The sequence below is a fragment of the Protomyctophum bolini genome (assembly GCF_963924005.1).
Source record: "Protomyctophum bolini genome assembly, chromosome: 1".
In the NCBI taxonomy this organism is placed as follows: domain Eukaryota; kingdom Metazoa; phylum Chordata; class Actinopteri; order Myctophiformes; family Myctophidae; genus Protomyctophum; species Protomyctophum bolini.
The window spans coordinates 24,214,350-24,241,612 of NC_137862.1; the positions used below are offsets into that span (position 1 = coordinate 24,214,350).

Consider the following 27,263-nt stretch of genomic DNA (forward strand, 5'->3'; position numbering starts at 1 on the left):
CGAATGAGAAATATACTGGGCAAGAAGCCCTTGAGCCAGCAGTTAAATCATAACTGCTGGCTGCTAAGTGGACAACACATATCACTGCAGTCCGGCAGTAGCAGGCATCTCCCAGTGGTCAACACTTACTGTAGGTGACTGTGGTTCTAGCAGCGGTCAACAGTAGATCATTGTAGTTTTATTGGAATGAATATGTGTAAAAAGAGCAGTGATAATTGTTTGTCTATTGAATAACACACCATTTAGTCTTAGTCCTATTTAGTCTTCTATTCTGAAAAGCCTTAGTCGGCTTAGTCTTTAGTCTTAGTCAACACAATTAACACTGTACAAGAGTGTTGCTGCACTCGGCTGACCCAGCTTTCCCCAATATAAATGAGGGCTGAAACAGACCACCGTTTTCAACTTCTCATTTGACAGGGTACAAATTATATTGTCATGGAGTGGACGGGGAAGGATTTATTTTTATTTTATTTTCTGTTGGGGGCACACTGGGACCTGACCTTCTTTAACAATTCTATTTTCCCCACAGCTGCCATTGGAGTGTGTGCGTGTGTGTGTGTGTGTGTGTGCGACCGACCGACCGACCGACCGACAGACAGACAGACAGACAGACAGACAGACAGACAACTTTTAAAACATTATCTCCCATTGGTTCTAAAGAATAACACATATTGCACCTGTTACAGACAGGAGAAAATCGTTGGAACAGTAATAGAAATAATAGAAAACATATGAAATGTTTTATATTGTAATCAATTCTATATTCAACGCCATGCATGCAGCCCCTAAATGTTTCAACGTGGAACATACTGTATAGTGTAACAGTTCTTTTCTGTTTAAGTGCAGGATTGCGAGAAAACATAAAATACACAGACATAATCATGAGAACTGACTCTACCACCACTCCCTATCCCAGACTACAAATAAATTATCGTCCTGCAACAAAATGTTATTGCAAAAGGGGAAGAGCTTCAGGATACATTATCCTTTGGTATAATTCCACAAAGTACTGTCCTTAACCTAAATCTTAACCCACATTAATCTGAATACTCACACGTAATGGCCAAAAAAAGTAACAAAGGTATTATCAGTACCACACAAGATACTTCCCTCTGTGCAGTTTATATGCTCCTCAGTGACTCCCCATATTAAAATGAAGATATCTTTATAGCTCCACCAACTGAGCTATTGCGATGCTCCATATATTTAGAAGCCAAGCTTGCCGCCTGGTATTGCTGGGGAAATTGCATTTGCTGACAACACTTCGATCAACATGTTCAGGTTTCGATACCAAGCATTGGCTGGAGTATTGCGTACAGTAGGATTATGGACTATGCATGATTTTATTGAGAGGGTGATTCCATTAACCCTGACATATTCTATTGAATGGATGAATTAATGAATGAATGACAAAACTGTTGGTGCTCTCAGATCACTTTTAACTTTAGTTGGAAAGTCAACAGTAACTTCTTCACAGTCAAGCTGCCACAATTACGGATACTGTGTCACTCAAGGGATTGATTTATACAGTTATCATAAAGTATTCGATTATGGGCTATATTTCGTGTTGTTTTTTGCGACAAAGTTCTGTTTCTGTACTTTTAGAGTTGTTTGTATGCTCTTAGATATAAGTGCAGATGCGTGTTGGCATATTTAAAGTGATCTGTTGGGTCTCTATTGGATTTGGTGGCTCAGTTCCCTCCAGCATTCTAAAGTCAATTGGATTTGTTGACTTTAAAAATGGTCAACTTTTATCGAGTTGCATTAAGCCCTGGAGGCACACTTGGCAATTTCCTCTAATTTCCTTCTGCTGTGGTCAATAATAGCTTCTCCTCTTATCTGTAACCACTATAGAGACCTGCATTTTTGTTTAACCACTTAAACTATAATATACTTTGTTATACGTCGATAGCGGAAATAGCCTATCGACAAGCTCACAATGCGTATAGCGACGCAAGCAAGTGGGTTTGAACAGTTCAAAAAAGGGTTCAGTGAACCCTTTTCTCTTTCACACTCCACCACCTGCAAATGTGTCAAATTTGTCAAATGCTAACACAATGCTGTCAAGAGCGTTACAAACAGAATGGCTCATTTTGTGCATTTCCGCAGCAACCATATTGGCATAAACACATTGGTTTTAGCAGAATACTTTATTTACAATAAAGTGAAATCATAATCATGCCAAACACAGCTGATTGCAATTTCAGCTGAAAGGCTACCCAGCTGTTTTCATCCCTTTACCAAACAGAGAAATGGGGAAGATGTGGGATGTGTGCGATGTTGCATATCTGTAATAATAATGGGGCTTGACGCAAAAACCCAAACTGTCTGGGAACCACTGGCCTACTGTGCTGGCTGTCTGGAGGAGCGGACGGTCGTACTTTCTTCCACCCGTTATTATTTAGTTATTGGCTGTTGAATAAAGCTTGTTTAGACCAAAAACACAATCTGGGAAAACAATCGGAGATAAATTTATTTTTCTAAATCTGATAACATCGAGGCGGATGCCAGGCGAAATGTTCACTTCCGGTTCATTTCCGGTTGTATCCGTCTCCTGGCCACCTAGCATCATTCAGTAAACCAGTAAGACCATAGGACGCATGATATGATGTGCTTAAGTTGGCACTAGTCAATGTGTTGATAGTGTGCATGTTCTCTCTCTGTTCCCTCTCTCCTACAGTAACCTGTCTAAGAACCCTCTGACAACGTTGTCGTGGCAACTGTTCCAGCATCTTCAACTTAGCGAGTTGTAAGTTCAATTCTTTTGGCATCTTCTAATGTATGTAAATTATTAAAGCATGTTCCTTCCTTGTCCATGACACATCTGAGCTCCCTCAGACTGAGATGTTTTGCTGATTTAAATGTTTACAATGCACATTCAAGCACATGTGGATATATGCACACACGCACGCACACATGCACACACACACACACGCACAGTGAAGCAACACAACAACACTAACAACATATGGCAGGTAAGTACACGTCCATCTGTGTCTATTGCTAACACACAACCAGATACCCACACACACACTGACGCAGGCACGCACACACACTCGCATGCATGCACACACACACACACACACACACACACACACACACACACACACACACACACACACACACACACACACACACACACACACACACACACACACAAGACTTCTAATGTATGTTACAAAGGGTCTAATTTGTTTTGAGTATGAGTTGGAAGAGACCCCCTGTGGTTGTTTCATACCACCATCTTAGAAGACATTTAGTTTGATTAATTAACACACGCACACACACACAAGCACACATACACAGAAGATTTCTTTTAGGAGGAAGGAGGGAGTCCTACCCTATTTTCTTTGAGCCATTACTGTGTTTATTCAATTAATTTACTTTCATTTTACAAAAAGAAAAGAGTGAGCGAGAGAGAGAGCTCTTGCAATGTGTTATGACTGGCTGTCACAACTGTCCATCTTTTGAGTTGTTTTGAACTCTGAACACATACACTGCTTCATACATGCTGTTTTTTTATTTTTTGCCTTTATTGATGAAAGTAGTCTGACAGGAAATGGGGAGAGAGATGGGGGGGAAAGACACGCGGCAAAGGCCGTCGGGATCGGGAGTCGAACCCGCGGCACGCCGTCAGGCTGGCTCAGCAGCCTAGGTGCCCAGACAGTTGAGCTAACCACCTGGGCCTGCTGTGAGATTCTTATGCCACTGGTTGTCAACCTTTTTTTTCTACTTTTTTTAGCCCTGGACCACTAGCATACCGTATTTCAAACAATCCCCAAGAAGAACCAACCACCCCATCTCCTCACGATATACTTTATAATAAATACTCTATAGGCGTACTAGATTTCCAGGCACTGATCAGAGCAATGGTCACCAGGTTATGGACATTTGAAGTGGTAAACACTACGGGATCACTGCCGTAGCCCCATGTGATCAATGGCAGAGTCATATTTATAGTAATGAGACCTGTTTCATTTGCCCGTTTGTATTTGGTGATTATTAGCATGGCTCTATGTCTTTTGGCCAATGATGTGATGTGCGGTTGGAACTAGCTGTTGTATAATACCCTACAAACAAGTGTTAAGTCTTCTCTCTCTGTGAGTTATACTGTACACCCACAACTGCAGCAACATCTTATAACAAATATAATAATAGTGCTTCCATGACCAATTTTGATTACTTATTATTGTTTTAACTGAATGTTTGTTCCTAGTTTAGTTTGCAATGCTTCACCTAACGAACAGTGCTTTCGATACTCTTTGTAATAAATGCTATATCTTTATGTATCCTTGGGTGCAAATAATAAACAAAACACAAAACTGCTTTTAAATAATACAGGCTACTGTAGTATACTGTATAGTGTAGACAGACAGACAGACTGACTTTGACTTTGACTTTGACTTTGACTGACAGACTGACTGACTGACTGACTTGTACAATTGCACACCTGCTGGTACCATTATCTTGTGCTTGACTGACTGGGACCTTCCCTGTGTAACCATGCAGTCTTCAACCAAATTGATTATTTCATTGAAACCAATTAAATCAAGTTGGAACTGTACAGAGGTTTAGCGTTACCTTTCTCTACTCACCAAACCAACAACCTTGCTGTCCCAAGCCTATCCTTCTCCAACCTTCAGATTAACATCATTAGCCCTAATGCCTTGTGTCCAGTGTGTCCTGTTAGGACAGTGTAGCTGGGGTTTTTTTCACACAGAAAAAGGAAATACTATTTCAGGAGGCCTCCTTGCCTTGTTGTCCTATTTTCAGAGGAGGAAGAAGCGGGCCAGCTCCTCAGAGAGTACCTGCTCCTCCTCTTAGCAGAGATAGGGGAAACCCTGCTTGCAATGACATCATTCCTTCCATCTTTTCTATTTCAAAGGTTGTTTTAAGTTGTTTTCCTTCTCCCTTCTAGGCAGACAGGTTATAGTGGAGAGCTTTGTGAGCTTATAGATCGGCTGCTTTCAGGCCATGACACGGTATACGGTGAAGTATGAATCTGGCTTAAAAGGGAAGGTACAGAGAGGTGATGACATGCAGATTGAGTACAGTACATGGAGTGAGAACAGAACCCAGTTATACGAGGTCGAACGCATTAACTGATTGAGCCACCCGGGCGCGGCGGCAGTTTTTCATTTTGAAAGGCTATTCTTCAGGCACTAGTGCTTAATATAGACGTGGCCGATGAAGAGAGACAAGTGGGAGGAAGGAGGGGTGACATGCAACACAATGAGATGGGAATGGACGCCAGGACGTGGTGGTTTATTTGGCACACGAGGGGCCCTATTTTTGGGAAACCATGCAGTACAACTGAATTGAATACTAAACATCAACATATTATTTTGACAATATTTCTTATATACAGTGTTACGACAGATACGGGATGACGCTCCGACGTCACGTCAGAGGCGACATCGCCAGACTATAAATACAAGAGGTCTAGACAGATTCATCGGATTAAACAGCATTTAGCTCATTTGTTGTGTTTCAATAATGGGAAGGACTTGTCACAGTATGCCTTCATCTATTTACGTAATGCTATAATCATGTATTTAGTTAAGCAGACAGGCCCCTGGATCTGTGACACCACACCATTAGAGTATAAGTGTGCAGCTTAGCTCTGTAACAGAGAGTGTGACACTGTGTGTGTGTGTGTGTGTGTGTGTGTGTGTGTGTGTGTGTGTGTGTGTGTGTGTGTGTGTCATGTACACGCATGCACACACTAACACACATATGAATATTCACAGAAACACAGACATTGATCATGTACCTCAGTGCCCTTTGTGGAGTGTAAGGGACCAGAAGTTCAGTTAAATAAGAAGGAGCCAGGCCAAGCAGGGATTTATACGTAAATAAAATAATCTTAAAATCTATTCTAAAAGTAACAGGGAGCCAGTGAAGGTCAGCTAAAACCTGGCGTTATGTGTTCTCGTTTTTTTGTGCTGGTGAGGAGGCGAGCAGCTGCATTTTGCACCAACTGCAGGCGATTGAGTGATGGCTGGTCAATGCCGGAGAAGAGGGAGTGACAATAGTCCAGTCTGGATGATATAAAGGCGTGTATTGCCATCTCCAGCTGTTTAGGTGGAAGATAGGGTTTGATCTTTGCCAACAATCGTAACTGAAAAAAGCTGCTTTTTATCTTCACACTATACTTTGTTGAGTGTGAAGGTACTGTCGAAGGTGAGCCAGGTTAGCCACTAGACTGTCCATGCTACAAACCCACATTGTTGCCTCAAATTAGCGTAATTGTGGTACAATGAAAGCCAAATTACAGTGTACTGCTAGCAAAGTTACAGGGGTTCTGTCTGTGGGAAAGAATTGCCTCTCCTTCATTGTCTGTGCATTGTGTTTCAGCCAAAGGGATAAAGCCTATATATGTGTTCTATGTGAGGAATTACACGATGATTAGCTGATGTAAACATTGAGCATAATATCCAGAAGTACCACTCCAAGTATAACTGTAGAATACTACACTTCACATCCTATTATTATCAACATAGTGTAAGCGCGGCCCATAAGGAGGGGTCAGAGCTAATGTGACCGCTAGGGCTGTCCCCGACTAAGGATTTGTATAGTCGACTGATAGATGAATAAATTAGCTGTTAGTCGACTAATAGTCGACTGAGCACCCCCACCCCCAAAAAAAAAAAAAAAAAAAAAAAAGTTTTTTTTTTTTTTTTTTTTTTGCCCCAAAATATTGTATATAAAAATACAATATTTACAAAAATATACAAAAATATTGTATTATTCCACTAGGTCTGTGGGGGACATAAACACATTTGAACATTCTGACTGTTCAAATCTCCAATGTGCATGTGGAGTGTGTCTGCCTGTGTGGAAATGTGCCACTGCCTGTGACTTGAATCGCACAGTGCGCTGGCCTGATATTATTCACAGCTCAACTAATTATCATCATAATTAACCATCACAACATCAATAACAAATACTTTTTTTTATTTATTTTTTTAACATCGACTGAGAGGCTTGTCATTAGCCAGATTGAGCACAGCAGGTGAGATTGAGATTCTGGAGTCTATCAGGCCAGCGCACTGTGCGATTCAAGTCACAGGCAGTGGCACATTGCCACACAGGCAATTTTTTGCCTGTGTGGCTGAACCTGTGTGCCTGTGTGTACCTGTGTGCCTGTGTGCCTGTGTGTGCCTGTGTGGATGAACATCGACTAAGAGGTGGTCAGTCGACTGAGACCCGTTCCGATCGATTAGTCGACTATTCGACTAATCGAGGTCAGCCCTAGTGACCGCAAGATGATAATGCTTGTGATCCTGTGTCAGGGAGAAGTGAAGAGATAAGAAGAGGCACGCACGCGCGTGTGCACGCACGCATGCACGCACGCGCACACACACACACACACATGCACTTTTTTGTTTCTTTTTACTTAATAAATCAAAAGTAGTATGCCCACCCAGACATTAAGCAGTCTTTGTGCCTCAGCTAGGGTTGAAGAGAGCAGCTGATGACTAAATCTGCTCTATGGGCTTTGACGCCTTATATGATAGAAGATTATTTAAAACCCGGCCATGCAGCGCCTCTGTTGACACTGACACAGACACTGCCATCTTTTCAGAAAGCTCATTCTCTCTGCTGCCAAAAAAAAATAAAGCAAAAATAAATACATACAGTAGGCCTATTCTCTCCTTTAGCAACTAAAGCCATGGTGCCTTAGAGGCAATGTGCATCCGACAATCGCTTTCTCCATGCATTAACGTACAGCTTTAATCCACGGGTTCCTTGATCAGTGAGAGCAGACGCAATGCTCCACAAAGTCAAATATTTATGAATCTCAAAGCCAGATGGAGTTTTTTCTTCTTCTATTCGCTTTTGAATATGAATTGAATATGCCAAGATGAAGATGTGTGCATAGAATATGGAATAGGATTGACAGCTCCCGGCTGGATCAAAAGGGAATTAGATTGTACATTTAAAAGCCCTACCATGTGACAGGAAATACCTATGAGTCTAATGTTTATTAATATGACATTACGTTGACCTTGTTTTAAAAAACACCCGAGGCTTATTTGTTAAGAGTAAATGAAAACAAGACATGAGGGGATTTTATAAAAGGAGTGCGTGGCTTTTGGGCTGCTAAACCCACGTGAATAAGACAAAATGAAATTGTGTAATTCTCAAAGCACTCCCAAAGGCTGCAATGCACCCCTAACTGTGCTGCCAAGCATTCCATTTGCACATATTTAGAAGAGGTAATATTTGGTGAAAAACTCGCCCCTTTCTATGCAAATGTCAAAGAATTGTCAAATACACACCAGTGCTAATAGCGACATTCAGCTATACACCATTCAGTTATAGAGCACCGAAGTCTGACGTCACTTTCAGTAGAGGGTTCCAGTACACAGGTTCATGTATATTTTTATTTGCATTGAAATCAAACCCTGATGGTCTGTAAATGTAGCCTACTGAATGCTATTTTGTTTTGTTTGGTTTGGCACTAGGTAACACTACTGATTTTGCACAAAGAATAGACCAGCCCCCAGACCACCGCTGTAACCATCGGCTATCATGTAAGGGATAATATCTGCCTAGGTGGTCATTGTCGGGAGATAATTCCACCGACGCGAAGCGGAGTTGGTTAATCAATCATTAATCTGGTTGGATCAGGTTATTCTGTGAGTTTGGAGAAAAAGAAAGGAGTGATTACCATCAGTAGCTCTTGATGTGTGAGGGTGCCTTGAAGACGGATGGGATGCAGCCGGAGGTTATGGATGAGGTTATAGTGATAATGGTAGAAATGAATGGGTGTAGATCACGGCAATGGTTTGGAGGATTGAGGAAGGAGTGGGTTCTAAAGTCTTTCAAGAGGTCAGTCTGGACAATGACACCAGTTTTAGGAATTCATCTGGAGATAGAGGAGATAATAAGATAATGATACATCAGACATATAGCCTAGCACTTAAGTACTTTAGGCTGACATCATGATAGGCTGTCACGACTACCGCCGCCATCTTTATGGCCTATAATATTTTATCTGCATCAAGTGTATAAAGTTGGTTTTTAGTGCACAGTGCTAGAGCTCTTTCAGTTCGCCAAAATGGGATTTATTAATTATTGTTGTATTTCACACAACCATTACTCAAGTAGGCTTCTCACCATAAACAAGGTCAGAATAAATGGGATAAAATAGGTAATGGACTAACGGAACGTTTCACCGCCTCCTCTGTCCGAGTGTGACTTTTTTTCTCTCATATCCCACACATGCTGTTATATGTTCGCGTTAGCAGGCCCGATTCATACTGCAATAGATGGATGACCTGTTTCCTACCTGCTGGCTGCTGCTGCTCCATCTGTCTGTCAGTGTCAAAAAACCACACGGTCATTCCTTATTTAATATCTCCGACCTGCAGAGTTAAGCTCAGCTATAGGTGACTAACAACAAACTAGCCTGCTGCCTGCAAAATAAAACCGCTATTTATTTACTGCAGAGAGAAGGTAACACATGTCTGCAGTTTGCCTGCTGATCACTTGTCAGTCTTGTGGTGTTTTCCCCTCTCCCTTCCATAAGGATATGTCCGCATGCACAACTCCACTTGTCCAGTAAATTGTAAACATTGCCAAAGTGCATTGCGCGTGTTCTTTTAACGAGACGTGTTTTACCATAGAGTTATGGTTTACACACACACACACACACACACACACACACACACACACACACACACACACACACACACACACACACACACACACACACACACGCCTCATCAGACTTCCAAGCCTTGCATTTGCTTGTTAGAATACACACATCTAAGATGTGCTATGATGATGATTGATTGAACCTGCTGCTTTTTTACCCTTCTGCAGACAGCATAACAGACAGCATAAGTTATGCTCTAGCTGTATATTAGACTATATTAGTGTTCCTTTTTTATGTACAGTAACATGTAAATGTGCCTTGTTTTAAAAGACACTTTCAAATGTTTTTGAAGCTTGCTCGTAACATTGTTGGCTTAATACTTATGATGCACTGTTGTTGTTCTGCTATATATAAAATAAAAATGGCGCACCCCCTGAATTTGCATACCAAAGGTGCGAGGTTTGCATGCCCTATTGAAGCAAAAAATGAAAAGAGATAATAGGGACTAAGTGGAATTTCATTAGTGAGAAGACGGGATAAATAGCTTCATGGCGGGCCGGGTATCATAAAACGTTCTAGGTAACAAAAGCAGAGAGGGCTATATTGGGGACAGGGAGTGGAAAAGAACTCCCATTGGTTAGAGGCAGAGAACTGAATCTTAGCACAGTAGAAAGAAGACTTAGCAGTGGGTAATGAGAGGGAGAGGGCAGATAGAAGTGGATGAAAGTGGGAGAGGTCATCAGATTGGCCCGCCCTGTGCCACATCCTCTCAACTGCCCTGCATGTTCGTTCAGCTGTGAGGATTTTAGATAACCAAGGAGGTGGCAAACACAGGCATGCTGTTTCGGAGCGCAGAGGCCAGTGATGCTTAAAGGCAGATTAAATAGTCTAGAGGAAGAGGAAGGTTACAGAGTCAGTTGAGACGGAAGGGGATGAATCGGGGATGGAGAGGGTGGAAGAAGACAGAGAGGAGGGATTTAGGGACAAATTGGGTTCAGTCAAGGTGTGACAGTTTGAGGTGGCATAGGTTTTGGTAGGAGAGTGGAGCGAGATGTAGGGGTTATAAAGTGGTGATCTCTCTGAGATATGACGGGGATTAAGAGGTTAGGGAGAGCACGTACACTAGGTGCAATATAGGAGCAGATAAGTAGAGGTCGAACGAAGATAGTCTGCAGCTACAGGTTTAAATCACCTAGTAGAATGAGACGGGTGCCATCTTTTGGAGAGGAGCTGCCAAGTGGACCTTAGCGAAGACAGAGCACTTAATAATGAGCTGTTGGACCAATGGGAAGTCCTTCATGCGGGTAGGGACCTGCACTAGTACATTTGAATGCAGATTAATTGTGACCGAAGGTCGCATTTACTGTGAAAACATGCAATTCCCGTCAGTGTATCACTAAAAATCCCCATATATGGTGCCAAGGTCTCATCACTACTGATGTCATAGTGAATGCGATCAGCTGTCCATTAAGCCCATATAGATCCCTGATGTCATCAATATTGACCAGCAACTCCACATCTGACGTCAAATCCTTAGATCTCCAGATATGGATATATGTCATAACCTGTTCTGACATTCCATTATGTTGATCCTTCCCCATCCATCCTTCCTCTTCGATGTCTCCCTTTTGACTGATACCTGTCCATTCAGACTCTAGACGGGCCTGCCCCAAAGCTGGCAAAAACTAGAGTTCTCAACAGGCCCGAAAATTAAGGCCCGGCCCTCATCAAACCCTGTACACTCAAGAGAATGTCCGCTACCACACTTAGATATCCATATGGAGCTGACCTGTTCTGACATTGCTCTGACCTCATCAAACCCTGTACACTCAAGACATGCTCCTTATATGGCCAGTACAGAATTCATTCCATTTTAATCTGACCCCCCATGCCAAAGCACCATTGCTCTCGCCCTTAGGTGTCTTACTGGTATAAATATACATGTACTGTGTAATGATGCAGGATAAGATGAGAATTACTGTGAGTTCTGAATTGTATGATATTTTTCTTTTAATCTCAGTCAGACCCAGAACCATCCATCCATTGATCTTAAACCGCTTATCCGTAGTTGGGTCGCGGGGGCAACAGCTCCACCAGAGAGCTCCAGACTTCCCTCTCCAGAGCAACATTAGTAACTTCCTCCTGGGGGATCCCGAGACATTCCAAGGCCAGTGAGTCGATGTGTTTCCTCCAACTGCACCTTGGTCTGCCCCGGGGTCTCCTCCAGGACTCGAGGTGAGAGTAGGAACTAAAATTTCTCGGTAGACAGAGAGCTTTGCCTTCTGGCTCAAATCCCTTTTCGTCACAACAGTGCGGTACAGACCCACCCGGTAAAGAGCCAGAACCTTAAAAGCTAATATGTCAAAACCCTGGTATAAATGACCAACCTCTGAAGAATACTTTCCTCCTGTCTTTCTGTCTAACCTGACATGGGGGTTCGTCTCTATAAACGACTGTTGTGCAGCTGCTTTTTGTCGATAAGCCATGGTGAGGTCTGGCTCCTCAGAGAAATTACATCATAGTGGGTAAAAAAAAAAGGCTAGCCAGTATGAAAGCCCCAGGGAATGCCTATTTTCTTTCTTTTTTAAGGGGCTAGCGCCTCAAGATTTGCCATTGACAATGAAAGGGGAATTCAGGTCAAATGTCCGCTAAAACTTGTCCCCACACGTCCACCATTGACAATGAACGGAGAAATGACATCAGAATTCCACTAAGTTGACGTAAATTAAACATCAAAACATTATACACCATTGACATTAAAGGGGAAAAAAAACTTACGTCATTATGTAAACAAGCCAATCGGCTAACCAATCACATGTTGGTGGGAGTGATTGGCCAATAAGGGACCACCTTATGTACCTTATGTAGCAATGTCAAATGTCTGCTAACATAAATTGATGAAAAGAGCGCCCTTCATTTCACACAGATGTTATTTTTATTAACATAATGACATTCACAAATTTGTGATGCCAGGTTGAAAGTGGTATTTGTTTTGGTATTTGTACATGATCACGTGCATTAAGTATACAGTAGGTTAGAGATTTCCATGAAACTTCATGGGCAGAATGCACAACCTAAGTCACAGCATAACACAATTAGCTACCACTCACACCATGCATGCAATGCTGCCTCAATACAACTGTGAGATATATTAGTCAACAGTTTTTATGCTGACTAGATACTCCCTGCTCTCAGGGAGTATCTCATCTCAAAGAAAACAAAATAAACGTCATTAGGATCTTTGTGGGATATTGTTGCAAGTCGTGTTTTCATGTGAGCGATGATATATCAGCAGATGATGTATGGAGCCAGCACACCACAGGTACAAAAATACTTTCTTCACGCACGCACGCACGCACGCACGCACGCACGCACGCACGCACGCACGCACGCACGCACGCACGCACGCACGCACGCACGCACGCACGCACGCACATTCATACACGTACTGTAGGCTTGTTTCCTTGCTGTGAGATTATATACACAGGTGCCTGCCTGGGCAGACAGAGACATGGATACTATGGTAACTGTACACAGCATTGTTGCTGCTAGTGCTTTGATCTCAGCGGGGGTGAGGACAGCATCGTGCACTCCTCCCTAATGTGGTCCCTGTGGTATAATAGCTGCATAAGCCGCTCAGTTCTTCTTAAATCGCCGGATTTTTTCAAAAGTAATTTGCTCGTTTTCCAACCATGGTGATGCTGACGAGTGTGATGGTGATTCCAAAGGAGGATGTGGTACTGTACCTCCAGTCCATTGTTAGCTGCATCCTTGTATTCACTCTGAGTTTGTACTGTATGTGCTGACATAGTCTACCTATACGTGATATATGACATGCCATTGTTGTTCACATTTAAATCCCTCTAGCCTCTCTTGTTCCTGTTTTGTTACACCAGCATTGTTGAGAAGCAGTTTTTACAATTAGGCGAAGTGTTTAAAAATATTGGTATTTCCATTTGGCATAGAAGACAGATGGGTATAGGGAGATAATTGCTTTGTTGAGTCTACGCAAAATGCAAATCATTACAAGTGGTTGGTGAAAAAGTCAAAGCCAAAATGTTTTTGAGCTGTTGGATCTCCACAGAAATACAGGTTTTTAACACTTAAATGTAGTTTTTTTTCGGGGGAAGTCATAAAATCTGGATTCATAAGTCATAACAGAGTACACAGTGCTCATTATTTAGGAGAAAATATGCCTGTGGCATTTTAATAAGAAAAGGACAAGAAGTGCACAGAATGCAACACACAGAGATGAATTCAAGGTACATTTTTACAATGTTGGGGATACATTACATAAGTGATGCATTATGTAATGCGATTACTTCATAAGTAATATTAATATTAGACAAACAGTAATGCAATTCATTAATTTTACAAAGTGAATGAAGTCATGCACACTGTAATGACAATGTTGTTTGTCTATCATTCACTTTATTATTATTTTTTCCTAAATATACCCTGCACTATGATGTGTTGTGTGTTTCATTGTGACTTTGACATTTGGCCTGCTAAAATAGCATTTTGATATCTGTAACGTTATTGTGATATGATATCTCTGTTCCATTTAGCCTATACGCTTTTCCATTTAATTATACCCTGGCTCCAGGCTCCAGCCCCTAACCGCTCTAGCCACGCTTCTGGAGTCTGTTGACGCTGTCGATTAAGGCGCTTCCAAGCTATACTGTATATTATAATAATAATAATAATATCTGGGATTTATATAGCGCTTTTCTAAGTACTTGTTACATAGCTTGTTAAATACTTTTATGCAGTGTATTTCTATAACTGAACTTCCAGTTCGTGGCTTAATGAATCAAGGACTCACTCAAAGTGAATCACAGAATGCATTCATTCTGCTGGTTAAATACAATTGTCAAGGACGGATGAAACGTGAATACTACTTTTGTAGTACTTCATCATGTTTCATATTGTCAATCTATAACTGTATGGTCTCTTAATTTTCAAATGGTGATACTTGGACTGGCGGGCGCTTCTTAGTATTAAACAATAGATTTTATTAGAATGTTTAACATACAAAGAACATACAAAACTAGAGATAGGGACAGTATAGAAACATTGGTAATTAAGCAATAGGTGGAAGCAACCACATCAACAAATGTCAATTCTACCTCAATATGAAGCAAAAAAAAGAGACAGAAATAATCAGTATACATTTTTTTTAACTTTTTTTTTGTTGTGGTAATTAAGGCATAATAAGCTAATATAGCTTCAGCCTATACCTTTTTTGGTCATAATGTATTTGTTTATTTTGTTATATACTTGGAATGTATTGTACATAAACCGTAAATAAAACATTGAAACGTGAAGTGAATATCAATAATAGTGTCTGACATTAATCCCAGACAAATCTTTGCATACCGATATGACAAATTTCCAAAGACCAAAGATATTTTAGACGGCGTGCGGATAAGTCATGCTACTGTAAACTGGCAGCAGTTCAAAGCTGTGCAGATGAGTCAATATTAATTTTGGTAATGAAAAGTGGCATTAGTGGGAGAGGTGTGTGTGTGTGTGTGTGTGTGTGTGTGTGTGTGTGTGTGTGTGTGTGTGTGTGTGTGTGTGTGTGTGTGTGTGTGTGTGTGTGTGTGTGTGTGTGTGTGTGTGTGTGTGTGTGTGTGTGTGTGTGTGTGTGTGTGTGTGTGTGTGTGTGTGTGTTGGATAAGTTCAGGAGTGATGGAAATGCCTGTTGCTGTCATGGTTGTGTTAGGATATTTATACTATTCTTTTAATATGGTTTAAGTGGTTAAGGTGCATTATACTTATCTCATGTCAATCTGTGGCATAGACATTCCTTTATAAATAATATTTATCTGGGTCAAGGCATCATATCGGAGATGGTAACCGCTTTAAGATCCTATAAGAGGATTCTAATATTCCGCCTGAATATGAGAGCAGGTCACCTCCAGCCATACAATCTAATCACATGACTGCTGCAGGAAGTGTTCCTCCTGCATTATTCATAGCCTCGGCCATATATTAGAGGTGTCTCATAACTGGAAGGTCACGGGTTCAATCCCAGCAAACAGCCCTTTTGCAGATCATTTCTTGAATGCTTTACTGGTTTACTGTTCTATTTTTACTGTGAAGCACTTTGGGACCACAATATCAATAGTTTACTCACTTACTGATCCCTTTTAATTGCCCTTGAGCAAGGTCACTCACACGTGTGCGCCGCTGCGCATGCACACGCATGCACAGGTGCGTGCACACATCAGCTGGGAGAATCAGCTAAATGTATGCAATGCGAATATTTAAATGTGAGACATGACGTTCACCCCTGACAAGGACATTTGGGACGTCCATTCATCTCGGCAAAGTCAGCCAATCGCAGCCAGCTGCCACTCTAATTGGACATAATATGCAAATCACATAGGCGGTACAGACTGTTGAATAATGTGGCTTTAACTTACAGCCTAATGACATGAAAGGGATATACTGCACACTATAGTATGTACACCAGTAAGACGCGGGAAGCGAACGCAGCTCGTACATATTTGGGTTTTTTTTAAGATTTATATAAGGAGATCAGGGTGATCATATCATAGTAAATGCGATCTGCAGTCGCAATTAAGCCCATATGTGGAGATCCCTGATATTAAGCCCATATGTTAACTAATATGAAATCTTGCGTTTTTTGTCACTCAAAATCGCCATACAATTTGTCCCTCAAAATCTCCATACATGGAGAAAGCCCCATTATATTCTACCCAGTGCAGGTCTCGTGACATCACTATTTAATTTAATTTAATTTCATATTTATTTATTTATTTCATTTCACAGTGTTTAGATTATATACAGAAGAGCATTTTTAAATGCCATGATTGCACTGAGTCTAGTTAGGGCTAGTTGCTTTGGTGAATTTTTGATCAGTATTATTATATGTCACAATTACAAACAACTACCATGAAATCCTGACACTCTTTGATGTTGTGGACAACATCCTGCATAACTAAATTTAGGACATGTGCGGTGCAGTGAATGTAGACAGACACTAGTTCTGTCCGCCTCAGCAGGTTCTGTGTTCTGTTGCTGGATCGGCGGCAGGTTCTGTGTTCTGTCGCTGGGTCGGCGGCAGGTTTCAACGGCAGGCTGGCATCGCTATTGCCAGCCAGGGTGTTCTTGCTGGTGGTGGTTTCATTGTGAAGTAGCCTAAGCAGAGTACAGTACTGTATGCATACCCTACAGTACCTGGCAGGTGAAACCAAACCACTAGATTAGCATTTGAATGCCCGATCTGCATTGTGTAAAAGAGGACAGGCAACGCGGTCCACCCCCCACCATCCCCAGCCTCCGGGTCAGGACAGAAGATTTGTTAAAGGTGCGTTCAGACTTGGATGGTTAGAAGAAACACAAAAAGAACATAGAGCTCGACAAGAGAACAAACAAAACAAAGCTGAGGGAACGAAGGGAAAATGTAAATATAATTTTGTAATTCATAATTTATCATTTTTTCCTTTTTAAACATTTTCTTAAACTGAAACACTGTTGTACAACTCTATTAGGGATGTTCCGATCGGATCGGTTGATCGGAGGTCGGAGCCGATCATGTCATTTTCAAATGATCGCGATTGGGAGAAATAAATTGAAGATTTTATTTTTTTATTTCAATAACATCCAGCTCAAGTGGAGTTAGGAGGTTTTCGCCAAAGCACTTTTTAATACTTTTCCATTGGTTCAATATGTTTTTAACCAACACACAGACAGATTTATTTACATTATTTATATTGTTTTGTTAATTGTTTATTATCGTAAATATGTATTTTCTTTTCTTCAGGCGTTTGGACGGAGTCACGTTTGACTGTGGCTGCGCTATCCGCTGGGTGCAGCTGTGGCAGCAGAGAGGAGAGGCGGGTCTCCACACACAACAACTGTACTGTAGGAACGGAGCGTCCAAGATCAGACTGCACAACATGTACATCAACCACTGTGGTAAGGACTGTCCGTCCGTCCGTCCGTGCACAACATGTACATCAACCACTGTGGTAAGGACTGTCCGTCCATCCGTGCGTGCGTGCGTGCGTGCGTGCACACACTGCACAGTCTGGATTTGTCAACAAATGAGATTCAGTGACTGAGATTCTGTTGTGTTACAGCACAGCAGGTCTCTTCAAAACTATGAATGACGAGGATCTATATCGCTCATGCACAAATGTGTTTAGAATAAAATAATGACTAATGCTGAGCTGACATAACAGGGTGCTGATATTCCTTCATTCATGCCTTGAAGGAAGCATGAGCTCAGTTTGGGGACCTCCCCAGTCCCAAGGTTGACAGAGGGAAAGTAGCGCTCAGGATTACAGCTTATAGGCAATTGGCACCAGGTGAAAAATGAGTTACATTCTGTTATTCCATGTTGCATGAGATTCCATGAGCACAAAAACTAAAAGCAGTCTTTCCAAGATCAGACCTCCCACAAGGTACACTAGTCACCAGAGTGAGTTAAAAATGGACCACGGTTCCAAGGCAACATAGAATATGTCATGATGTTTTATAGTTACAGACACCAATGATTATTGCGAATGCAGTGAGCACTTACTATGAGACCTAGCAGATCATGTCTGTCTGTGTGTCTGTCTGTGTGTCTGTGTGTCTGTCTGTCTGTCTGTCTGTCTGTCCCGCTATCCAAATATGGAGTGTGTTGCATCAGCAATCACTCAGCTCCATATATGGGCACAAAAGGGGCCAGGTCCACTCAGCTCCATATATGGGCACACAAGGGGCCAGGTCCACATATACAGTAACAGCGGGACAGACACACAGACAGACAGACATGATCTGCAGGGTCTCAGCTGCGTTCGCTTCCCGCGTTTGCGCGTCTTACTGGTTATTATCAGCCAGAGAAGACCAACCGACCTTGTCATAGAGGATACATTAGTGAGTAGTGTAGCTGTCACCAGTAATAAGCCTTAGTGGTAAAGTGGCTGAGTGGTAAACAGAGGCTAAGTACTATAAGTGTATAGGCAGCAGCGTATCCGTGAACAATATCCCCATAATCCACAACTGCTAGGAAAGTTGCTTCAACAGATCCTTTTCCTACAAGGAAAGCTGGTTTTATTTCTGTATAAGACGCCAATCTTTTTTTCCATGTCTTAGTTTTCACCACAAGCGGTAATATGACGGGCGCAATGCGATCACAAATCATCTGAACTTCGGGCGGATTGCACAAAAACAACAACTTTGGAGTATTTTTCTGAGAAAACAAGCGGCAAAGAAACGACAATGAGTGGATCCTTATGGGAGGCGCATTGATCCTCATGATGGGAAGAACGTAGGTGCTGTCTAGCAGGCTGGGCAGCACGAAAGGTTAGTGTTGAGCTTCGGCTGCTTGGAATTATATATATATATATATATATATATATTATATATATATATATAAACCTTACAACCCGCCATATGACGGGTATGGCGACCTTCGCGGTTAAATCTAAACCCGGCATCTGACTGATTTTGGCGTCATGAGTCTTAATAATTTCATCCCGTTTTGATACCTACAGTAGCCTATATCTAGTGAGTTCATACTGTTGAGGAAAGTAAAATATATTTGCCACCAACTGCAGTGTGCGTGCGCGTGCATGGTGTGTGTATGAGCATTAGACAATGAATGCAATGCTTGAGTTGTGTCAAAAATGATTTTGTTAAAAGGGATCTGCTGCAAGCATGGAGTCAGTAACTGTAACCTGACTGACGTGTCCGACAACACTTTTGCTATTTGTGGAGCAAAGGTCACTCATTAACTTTCCTCAGCTGGTTGGGTGTTTGTAGCTTTTTGCTCTAGCCGGTGTATGGCACAAAGTGTGTGTGTGTGTGTGTGTGTGTGTGTGTGTGTGTGTGTGTGTGTGTGTGTGTGCGCGCACACACACCTCTTCAGACTCCATTTTAGCCCATAGCACTTGCCGCAGCACTTTCCCTAGCCTCAACGACCTACAGGCGTACAGTATGCATAGGCTCAATTTATGTAATTTATATAGCACTTTATGTAGACATATAGCACTCTATAGTCACTATAGAGTGCTTATGTATGATTCATGATGACTATTTTTTATTTATTTGATGTATTACAATGTTTTTTGTTCTTTTGTTCTAAATTGCTCTGGATTAAGAGCGTCTGCTAAATGCCTAAATTGAAAATTGTACAGATAGCATACAAAGATCTGTACTAATCAGCTATCTAGCTAACGTTCTTCAGTATTCAGTGAGCTCAGTATTCATTATATGTAGATTGTGGAGTAACCTCATTCCTGGGTTTCCACATGTTTAGCCAATCATGGCAGCCAGTCAGCTAATGGATATTAATATAATAAGCAGTTACAACTGAAAATGGCCTGTGTTCGATGAGTTAGATGAGTAGAAATAGACACCCAAGAAATAATTACTTAAAATAAATAGGTACGGTATACACACTCTATGAATATGTTCTGTGTAATCAGTACAGAAAGTATAAATTGATTAGAACCACTAAGATATCTTTAAGTGAATGAATGGATATGAAGGATGCTGGAATGTAACGCATAAGCATACTAAAGTTCTAGGACTTTAGGTTACTCCATTTCTTTGAAAAATGTAAAGAAATAAAATTAGCATATAGATCCATCACGTATACGTGATGAGCATCAAACAAGGTTCCAAATGCAGTGTACTGTTGCAGTGGGAATGGAGACCTTACCGCCTGTCACTTCTCCCCAAGGAGAGCACTGACCGAGGAGTCGAGGAGATTCCTGAAGCTTAATTGGCCAGACAGCTGGCTGTTGATTAGTTACCTCTGCAGCTATACCACATTCCCCAATGATTGAGAATGCTCTGGAATGTGAATAATGCATCCACCGTGCAAGAGGACGACACGCACACCAAGTCCTTACAGTACGTGGTTCCGGCCCACGGCAGAATAATCTAAAAGGTAGTCATCAAAGAAGAATGTGGCCGCACACACAGAATCACAGATAGCCAAAGTGATGGAGATGACAACTGCTACCCCCTAGCGGTCCCATTTAACCTCAAATGCAGTTCTTTTATGTATATTTCATCCAGCAGATCAGATCATTATTTTTTTGTAGATTCCTCTGGTTGTAGATCGGTGCTGGCAGTGCATCTCAATCCATCCTGCTCATTCATCTATATGTAACACCCTGGAATCTTGTGTTTGGTCCGACCTACTAACATTCCAACAGGCATTAGTCCGACACCCTACCCAAAACCCAAACCCTAAACCTAACCTCACAGGAAGCCACCGGTTCATTTTAACCTGTCATGCATGTCGGGAGCCAAGGGTTGGTTTTAACCGGCCACGTGTTAGTTGTAACTAGCCACGTGTCGGACTAATGCATGTCGGACTGTTAGTATGTCTAACCAATATGTCTAACCAACGTATGCAGCCCCGTACCCACGTCCCCAATCGTGGAAAGCCAACATCTTAACCACTAAGACAAAGGGATATCCGTGCGACTCTGGGGAGATATTTGACTTTTAGGCCATCAGGCTGAGGCTGTGAGCCACTCACTCTGCTACATACTGTATATGTAACACACGTGATATAGACATGTTTTCTTGTCAGCAACCATACATTCATTGTATCTGATCTATTTTTCATGCAGACACCAGCTCGTCAAGTAGAGTTTATTACAATAAAAAAATGCAAACCTAAAGACATACAGACCACATGGGTTTATATCTTTGGGAGGTCGATCCCCATATATATATGGGATATATATATATATATATATATATATATATATATATATATATGGGATATATATAGTGTTACAGCCTGTTTGTCTACTGGAGACCTTCCCTCAGTGCTTGCAGTTGTAGATAGATTTACACAAGTAAAACGGAGGACAGGTCAAACACAAAGTAAACTAAACAGGAGTGTGTGTGTGTGTGTGTGTGTGTGTGTGTGTGTGTGTGTGTGTGTGTGTGTGTGTGTGTGTGTGTGTGTGTGTGTGTGTGTGCGTTTGTGTGTGCGTGCGCAGATCTCCCAGAGATCAGTGTGAGCCATACCAATCTGACTGTCGTGGAGGGCGACAATGTGACCGTGAGCTGTAATGGATCTGGAATCCCCCTGCCTGAGGTGGACTGGACCGTAGCAGGACTACACTCGATCAACACACACATGGTAACATACACACACTCGCATGCATGCACACACACAAGTACACAGTACTACACTCTAACACAGATCCAATACTGCTCACAGAATCAGAATCATCATATCAGAATGATCTTATAAATTTTCACATCGCAGGTTTACAGGTGTAAAGAAGTGGGTGAAATTCTTATTTTTACCTCTCTCTCCCTCTCTCTCTCTCTCTCTCTCTCTCTCTCTCTCTCTCTCTCTCCTGTCTCTCTCTCTCCAGTCTAATGTATACTGGCCTAACATTCACTCCATCAACCTGACACTGTTCAACATTAGTCGAGATGACAACGGCTTCCTGCTCACCTGCATGGCTGAGAACCTGGTGGGAATGAGCAACTCCTCCACACAGCTCAACGTACAGTGTAAGACCCGTGTCTATAATTCATGTCTATGTAATGAAGTTATTCGACTCCATGCAAACATAGAGGTTACCGCAAAAGATGTAAAGCCGCAAGCTGTGCTCACATCCACGATGCCAAGAGTATCCCCAGGGAGGCACTTACTGTACTACTGCATGTCAATGCATAGTATGCATGCTGGGAAACAGAAGACCATGTCTTTTTTGTATATAATATACATTTTCTTTACTGAAAACAGAAATAGAATAATGCCCCCAACCTTTTATTATTATTTTTCACCCAAATGCCAAGATTTGTGAATGCTGCCTTTTAAAAACATTGTTGTTGGTAGGTTAGCTGTTAATACTGTAGCTTTACAGCAAGGTCATGGGGTCTTTCTGTGTGAAGTGTGCAGGTTCTCAGTCTCCCTGTGGGTTGCAACACATAGGGTTAGTGAGCACTAACTATGATGAGACCCTGCAGATCATGTATGTCTGTGTGTCTGTCCCACTGTTACACCACCCGCCCGCGACCAGAGGGCGCAGCTGTATCACACACACAAAATAAACAACGTGTGTGTGTGTGTGTGTGTGTGTGTGTGTGTGTGTGTGTGTGTGTGTGTGTGTGTGTGTGTGTGTGTGTGTGTGTGTGTGTGTGTGTGTGTGTGTGTGTGTGTGTGTGTGTGTGTGTGTGTGTGTGTGTGTGTGTGTGTGTGTGTGTGTGTGTGTGTGTGTGTGTGTGTGTGTCTGTCAGACTGCCACAACAGCTGCGTTCGCTTCCCGCGTTAACGCGTCTTACTGGTGTATATAGTCCTGCCAGTGCCCTTGAGCTGGTCTCCCACTGTGTCTAATACGTATAGGATGGGTTGAATGCAGAGGACTTACCCCACAGGGATCAATAAATGACGTTAATGCCTCGCTTTTTCACCAAAATGCGAATGGTCCCAAAGTGAGAGCTATATCTGAGCCAAAATGTAATTATCCATTCACAGACACAAGTCAAGCCATCTGTTGTAACATGCATTATATTTTCATATTCTCACAGAACACAATTTAAAGAATAGCTAAAACAGTTAGTGACTGCATTTGAGGCCCAATCTTGGCATGTATCTACTGTATATGAGTGGTATACACTACAGTATATCATAGTCCACTGGTTCTCAAACTATGGGCCTCCAAGTGTTTTTCTTTTCTGGTTTATAGAGAAATTAGCAGATCTACAGTACAAGCTCACTCATGGCGTTCCATGAGACTCGACACATTGAAAGCTTGTAGATCCTCTCTTGTCGCCATACAACAAAACAAAAGGGCTTAAGTGGTTGAAAGGTCCCAGTTTTTTTTCTTCAATTACTGTCTGCAAATGATGGTGCACTGTGCAATATGTGCAATATGTGCAAAAACGTTGTGTTTTGTGGGTGAATGGAATGACGGCTGTCAACACATGCCAGCCACAATCCAACTGAGGCCGACAGCAGGGAATTAAACCAGAGAACAACGAAGAACCCTTAAAAGGCTTCGCGGGAAATACACCTGGTTAGCCGTGTGAATGTCGCGCTAATGTCGATTAAAAAGACAGGCTCTTTTCCCCCCGCTCCTGCATGATTTAAGACACGGCTTTTAGCGGCCTCGTTTGAATATTCCACAGACCGAAATATATATCTTTTGTTAACGACACTGACATTCTTGTGGAATAATTTACAGCTTTGATGGGGAAAAGAGAAATATGGTCCATTGCGGCGCAAACGGCCAGGTTCTGCAGGTACATTTAGAATTCAATGAGGTGTTGAACACTCGTCTCCCCCGAACTCAGAGGAAAACTGATGAAGCCAATTAGCAGGAATCTTCCGCTTCAGGCTAGCTAGCAGGCCGAGGCCGAGGAGAGAAATTCACTTATAATCATCAAAAACCATGTGATACACCCCCATGTTTCATCAAATATATAACCACACATGCACGCATGCACGCACGCATGCACGCACGAACACACGCTTGCATGCACGCACACACACAGACCGTCAGCCTTGATCTAAAGTGGAGCGAGACGAGATGAGACAGAAAGATAGAGACGGAGAGAGAGATATAGACAAATGAAGGGGCATAAAATCAAGCCTCACCACTTTAAAAGTAATGGTTTGATCGTCTTCAAAACACCTAATAATTTATAGTTAGTCGCTTGGCCCTTTAGAATGACAGAATGACTATATTATTTCAATGGGCAGTGGCCCTTATAAGGACCTATGGGGAGGCTAAGCAAGCCTTCCACATTTGCAGGAGATTGTTGCGACTCCAGCTCGCAGTTCTATATGGAATTGTGCATTTCCTGTCAGTGTGTTGTTTGGTTGGTTGGTCACCCCAAGTGAGAGAACACGAGACATCACGTGACATCATCGGGGATGGAGATCCCTGATGTCATCAATATTGGCCAGCAACTCTACATTGCTGGCCAATACTCTTCTCGCCCTCAGGCAAGACGTCTGAGGGGCGAGACTGGTATAGTCTGTCTGTTTTGGAGATTGATAATATTGCTGCAACAAAATGTCTGGTTAAATGTTCACAAACTTTCAAAAATAGATCAACAAGATCACTAAGCATCACAAGAAGAAACAGTAAAATGTGTATCAGGGTTTGGCAGCAGGCCTGTAAAAGCTCTGTAGCCTGGACAGATCAGTCAAAACCAGTCAAAGGTGTCTGGTGATTTTCTCTTCTAAGATATGAAATGAGCTCAGTAGATCACACACCTCCTCCACTTAGGTGTCAGTTTGTCTATAATGTGTTGCCGTGTTTCTGGCACCTAGTACATGTTGGGGCATAAATTCCCTAGAGTCTTAGTAGCTACTAGTTCAGGCTTAGTATTTGCTACTTACTATTGCATTGCGCACCATGACTATTTATGGGTATAACTTAGTAGTGCGTGTACTAACCTTTCTCTTAAATTCACACTGCTTTGGACTACATACTTTGCTCTGTGCTTTCATTTATGTGTCCATATAATTTATATGAAAAGAAAAACGATATAAAACACTACAGTTTGCTCACACTAAGGCTTGTGCAACCCTGCACAGTGTGGATTTATGGATGCATCACTCTCGAAGCAGAGTCTTCTTTAAATGTCAACATCACGATACATAGACAATGGATGTAGCCTAATGTAATATAAAGTTATCTCACAAAGTGCTTTGGTGAAGATGCAAAGTCAGGGTTCTTCCTTGGCCACAGACCAACCTTTCCACCATGTTTTGTACAAACGCGTTCATACAGTAACTGCTCAATTTTATCCTGATAACAGACAAACAGACAGACAGACGGGCAAAAAGATTACCTCCTTGGTGGAAGTAATCGGCAGGGTTATAAGGATCCTTGCTGTGGTCAGTCGCCCTTCTGTCTGTTCACCACTTTAGTCCCAAACATTGCAAACAATATACATGTACAGTACCTTGAAATCCACTTGTGGATTGCCGTTCAATTCAATTGCCTTTCCTCGGTTTCCACGGTTAGATAAAGAATTCCACTCGACACAAAAGTTATCTCAATATCGAACTGGCAGATTGCTCATGTAGTCTTTATTTAGCCAAGGAGTATTTTAGCAAAAAAGCCTTTGATCTGTCGCGCAGCATGAATTTTGACGACGCATGCGCACTGGCACACTTATGCGCACCTCTGTATATAGTGTGTGTGTGTGTGTGTGTGTGTGTGTGTGTGTGTGTGTGTGTGTGTGTGTGTGTGTGTGTGTGTGTGTGTGTGTGTGTGTGTGTGTGTGTGTGTGTGTGTGTGTGTGTGTGAAAAGTTTGAGTAGAGATTCACTGATTGATGGGCAGAGAGGGAATGAGACACTGAAATTGTTCAGGGTCTTTATTCTTCGTCTCCTTCACTTGTTTTATGGCATAATGGCCTCTCCTGGCTCCAGCCTTCTTTTTTCTCTCCCCCCCCCCCCCCTGCCATTGCCCCTCTCTACTGCTGCCGCCTCAAATTAACTTATTAATTTTTCAGCACATGCTCTGCTGGTAATTAAATCTCCTCCCTCCAGCGCTGCGGTATTGTCTCTGGAAATGTCCTAAAACAGCTTAAACCAATGTTCTGATTAGAGTAATCTGATTGACAGAGAAATTAGCTACCGCATGTGACAGCCTCTGCATTTCAAGTTGAGCTCCCTGTCTGTCCGTCTCTCTTCTCTTTATAGAACTGTAATTAGCTGCAATGCTACATTCTGGCTATTGTTTTTGCTTCTCTGTGGAAGTGTTTTTTTTTACACACAATTGTCTTTGTCCATTCTCTGTGTAGCTCAATAGACAGAGCAAACTGTCTATGGAATGTTCTGCATGCCTTTCTCAGAGCCTAAACACATTGTTGGTTCTGATAGGCAAAACCAGTATTTGACCAATTCCAAAATGCGAATATGGCTCAAGAATTACATTAAGTGGGCTCGAGAAGTAAGTCCACTATTGTTATCGTATTTATTCCCAGACCCATTTTCTCTCTGCACTGTGATGTCACATGAAGCTCGAGAAGCCTGAAGTCCACTATTTCTATCACTTGAGCGGTGCCCGTTGGGCACTGGCCTACTTGGAACGATGCAAGTTGGAAATGCATGTCCCAGTTATTATGTCTGTGTCCCTTTTATACTCATATGGAGTTATTTGTCAGGCATGCCCAAAAATGCCCATTGTGATGTCAGAACAGGCCAGCTTGGCTAATTTGGGCCCTGTCCAGAACCCGGGCAGAGGCTTTTGTGCTGAACTTGAAGTCGGTGGGACGAGCGGTTCTCGAGTTACGTGGATTTAATTACAAACGTACATACTGTACACACGTACAGAGACGTAGCATGACGTGCATTCATAGATACTAGAGCGGTGCCAGTTGGAGCCTCTACAGCGGTGCCCGTTGGGCACTGGCCTACTTGTAACGATGCAAGTTGGAAATCAATGCCCTACCCAGATATTGTGTCCCTTTTATGCCCATATATTTTGATTGATTGATTAAAAAAAATTACAATAAGATGCAAACAGTACAGGGTACAGTAAAGCACATCAAATGTTGGTCCAAAAGGACAGCACCGAAGAAAGACCTTGCGGTCTTGTTTCCATTCGGTCCAATGAGTTCTTTGTCAAGCATTCCCAAATATGGAGTCTATGCAGACTGCAGAATGATGTCAGAACAGCTCCATATATGGA

General features: G+C 42.1%; 1 protein-coding gene across 1 annotated transcript in view; it reads left to right on the top strand.

Moving 5' to 3' along the window:
- LOC308319753 (NT-3 growth factor receptor-like) overlaps nt 1-27,263 on the top strand; it is a gene marked incomplete at its 5' end in the record, with an annotated part of 201,336 nt that overhangs the window by 91,587 nt on the left and 82,486 nt on the right. The window contains 4 exons of the mRNA XM_080769935.1: nt 2,681-2,749; nt 17,403-17,557; nt 21,595-21,737; nt 21,979-22,120. Of these exons, the coding sequence (XP_080626061.1) occupies nt 2,681-2,749; nt 17,403-17,557; nt 21,595-21,737; nt 21,979-22,120 (509 nt within the window). The remainder of the gene's footprint in view (nt 1-2,680; nt 2,750-17,402; nt 17,558-21,594; nt 21,738-21,978; nt 22,121-27,263) is intronic.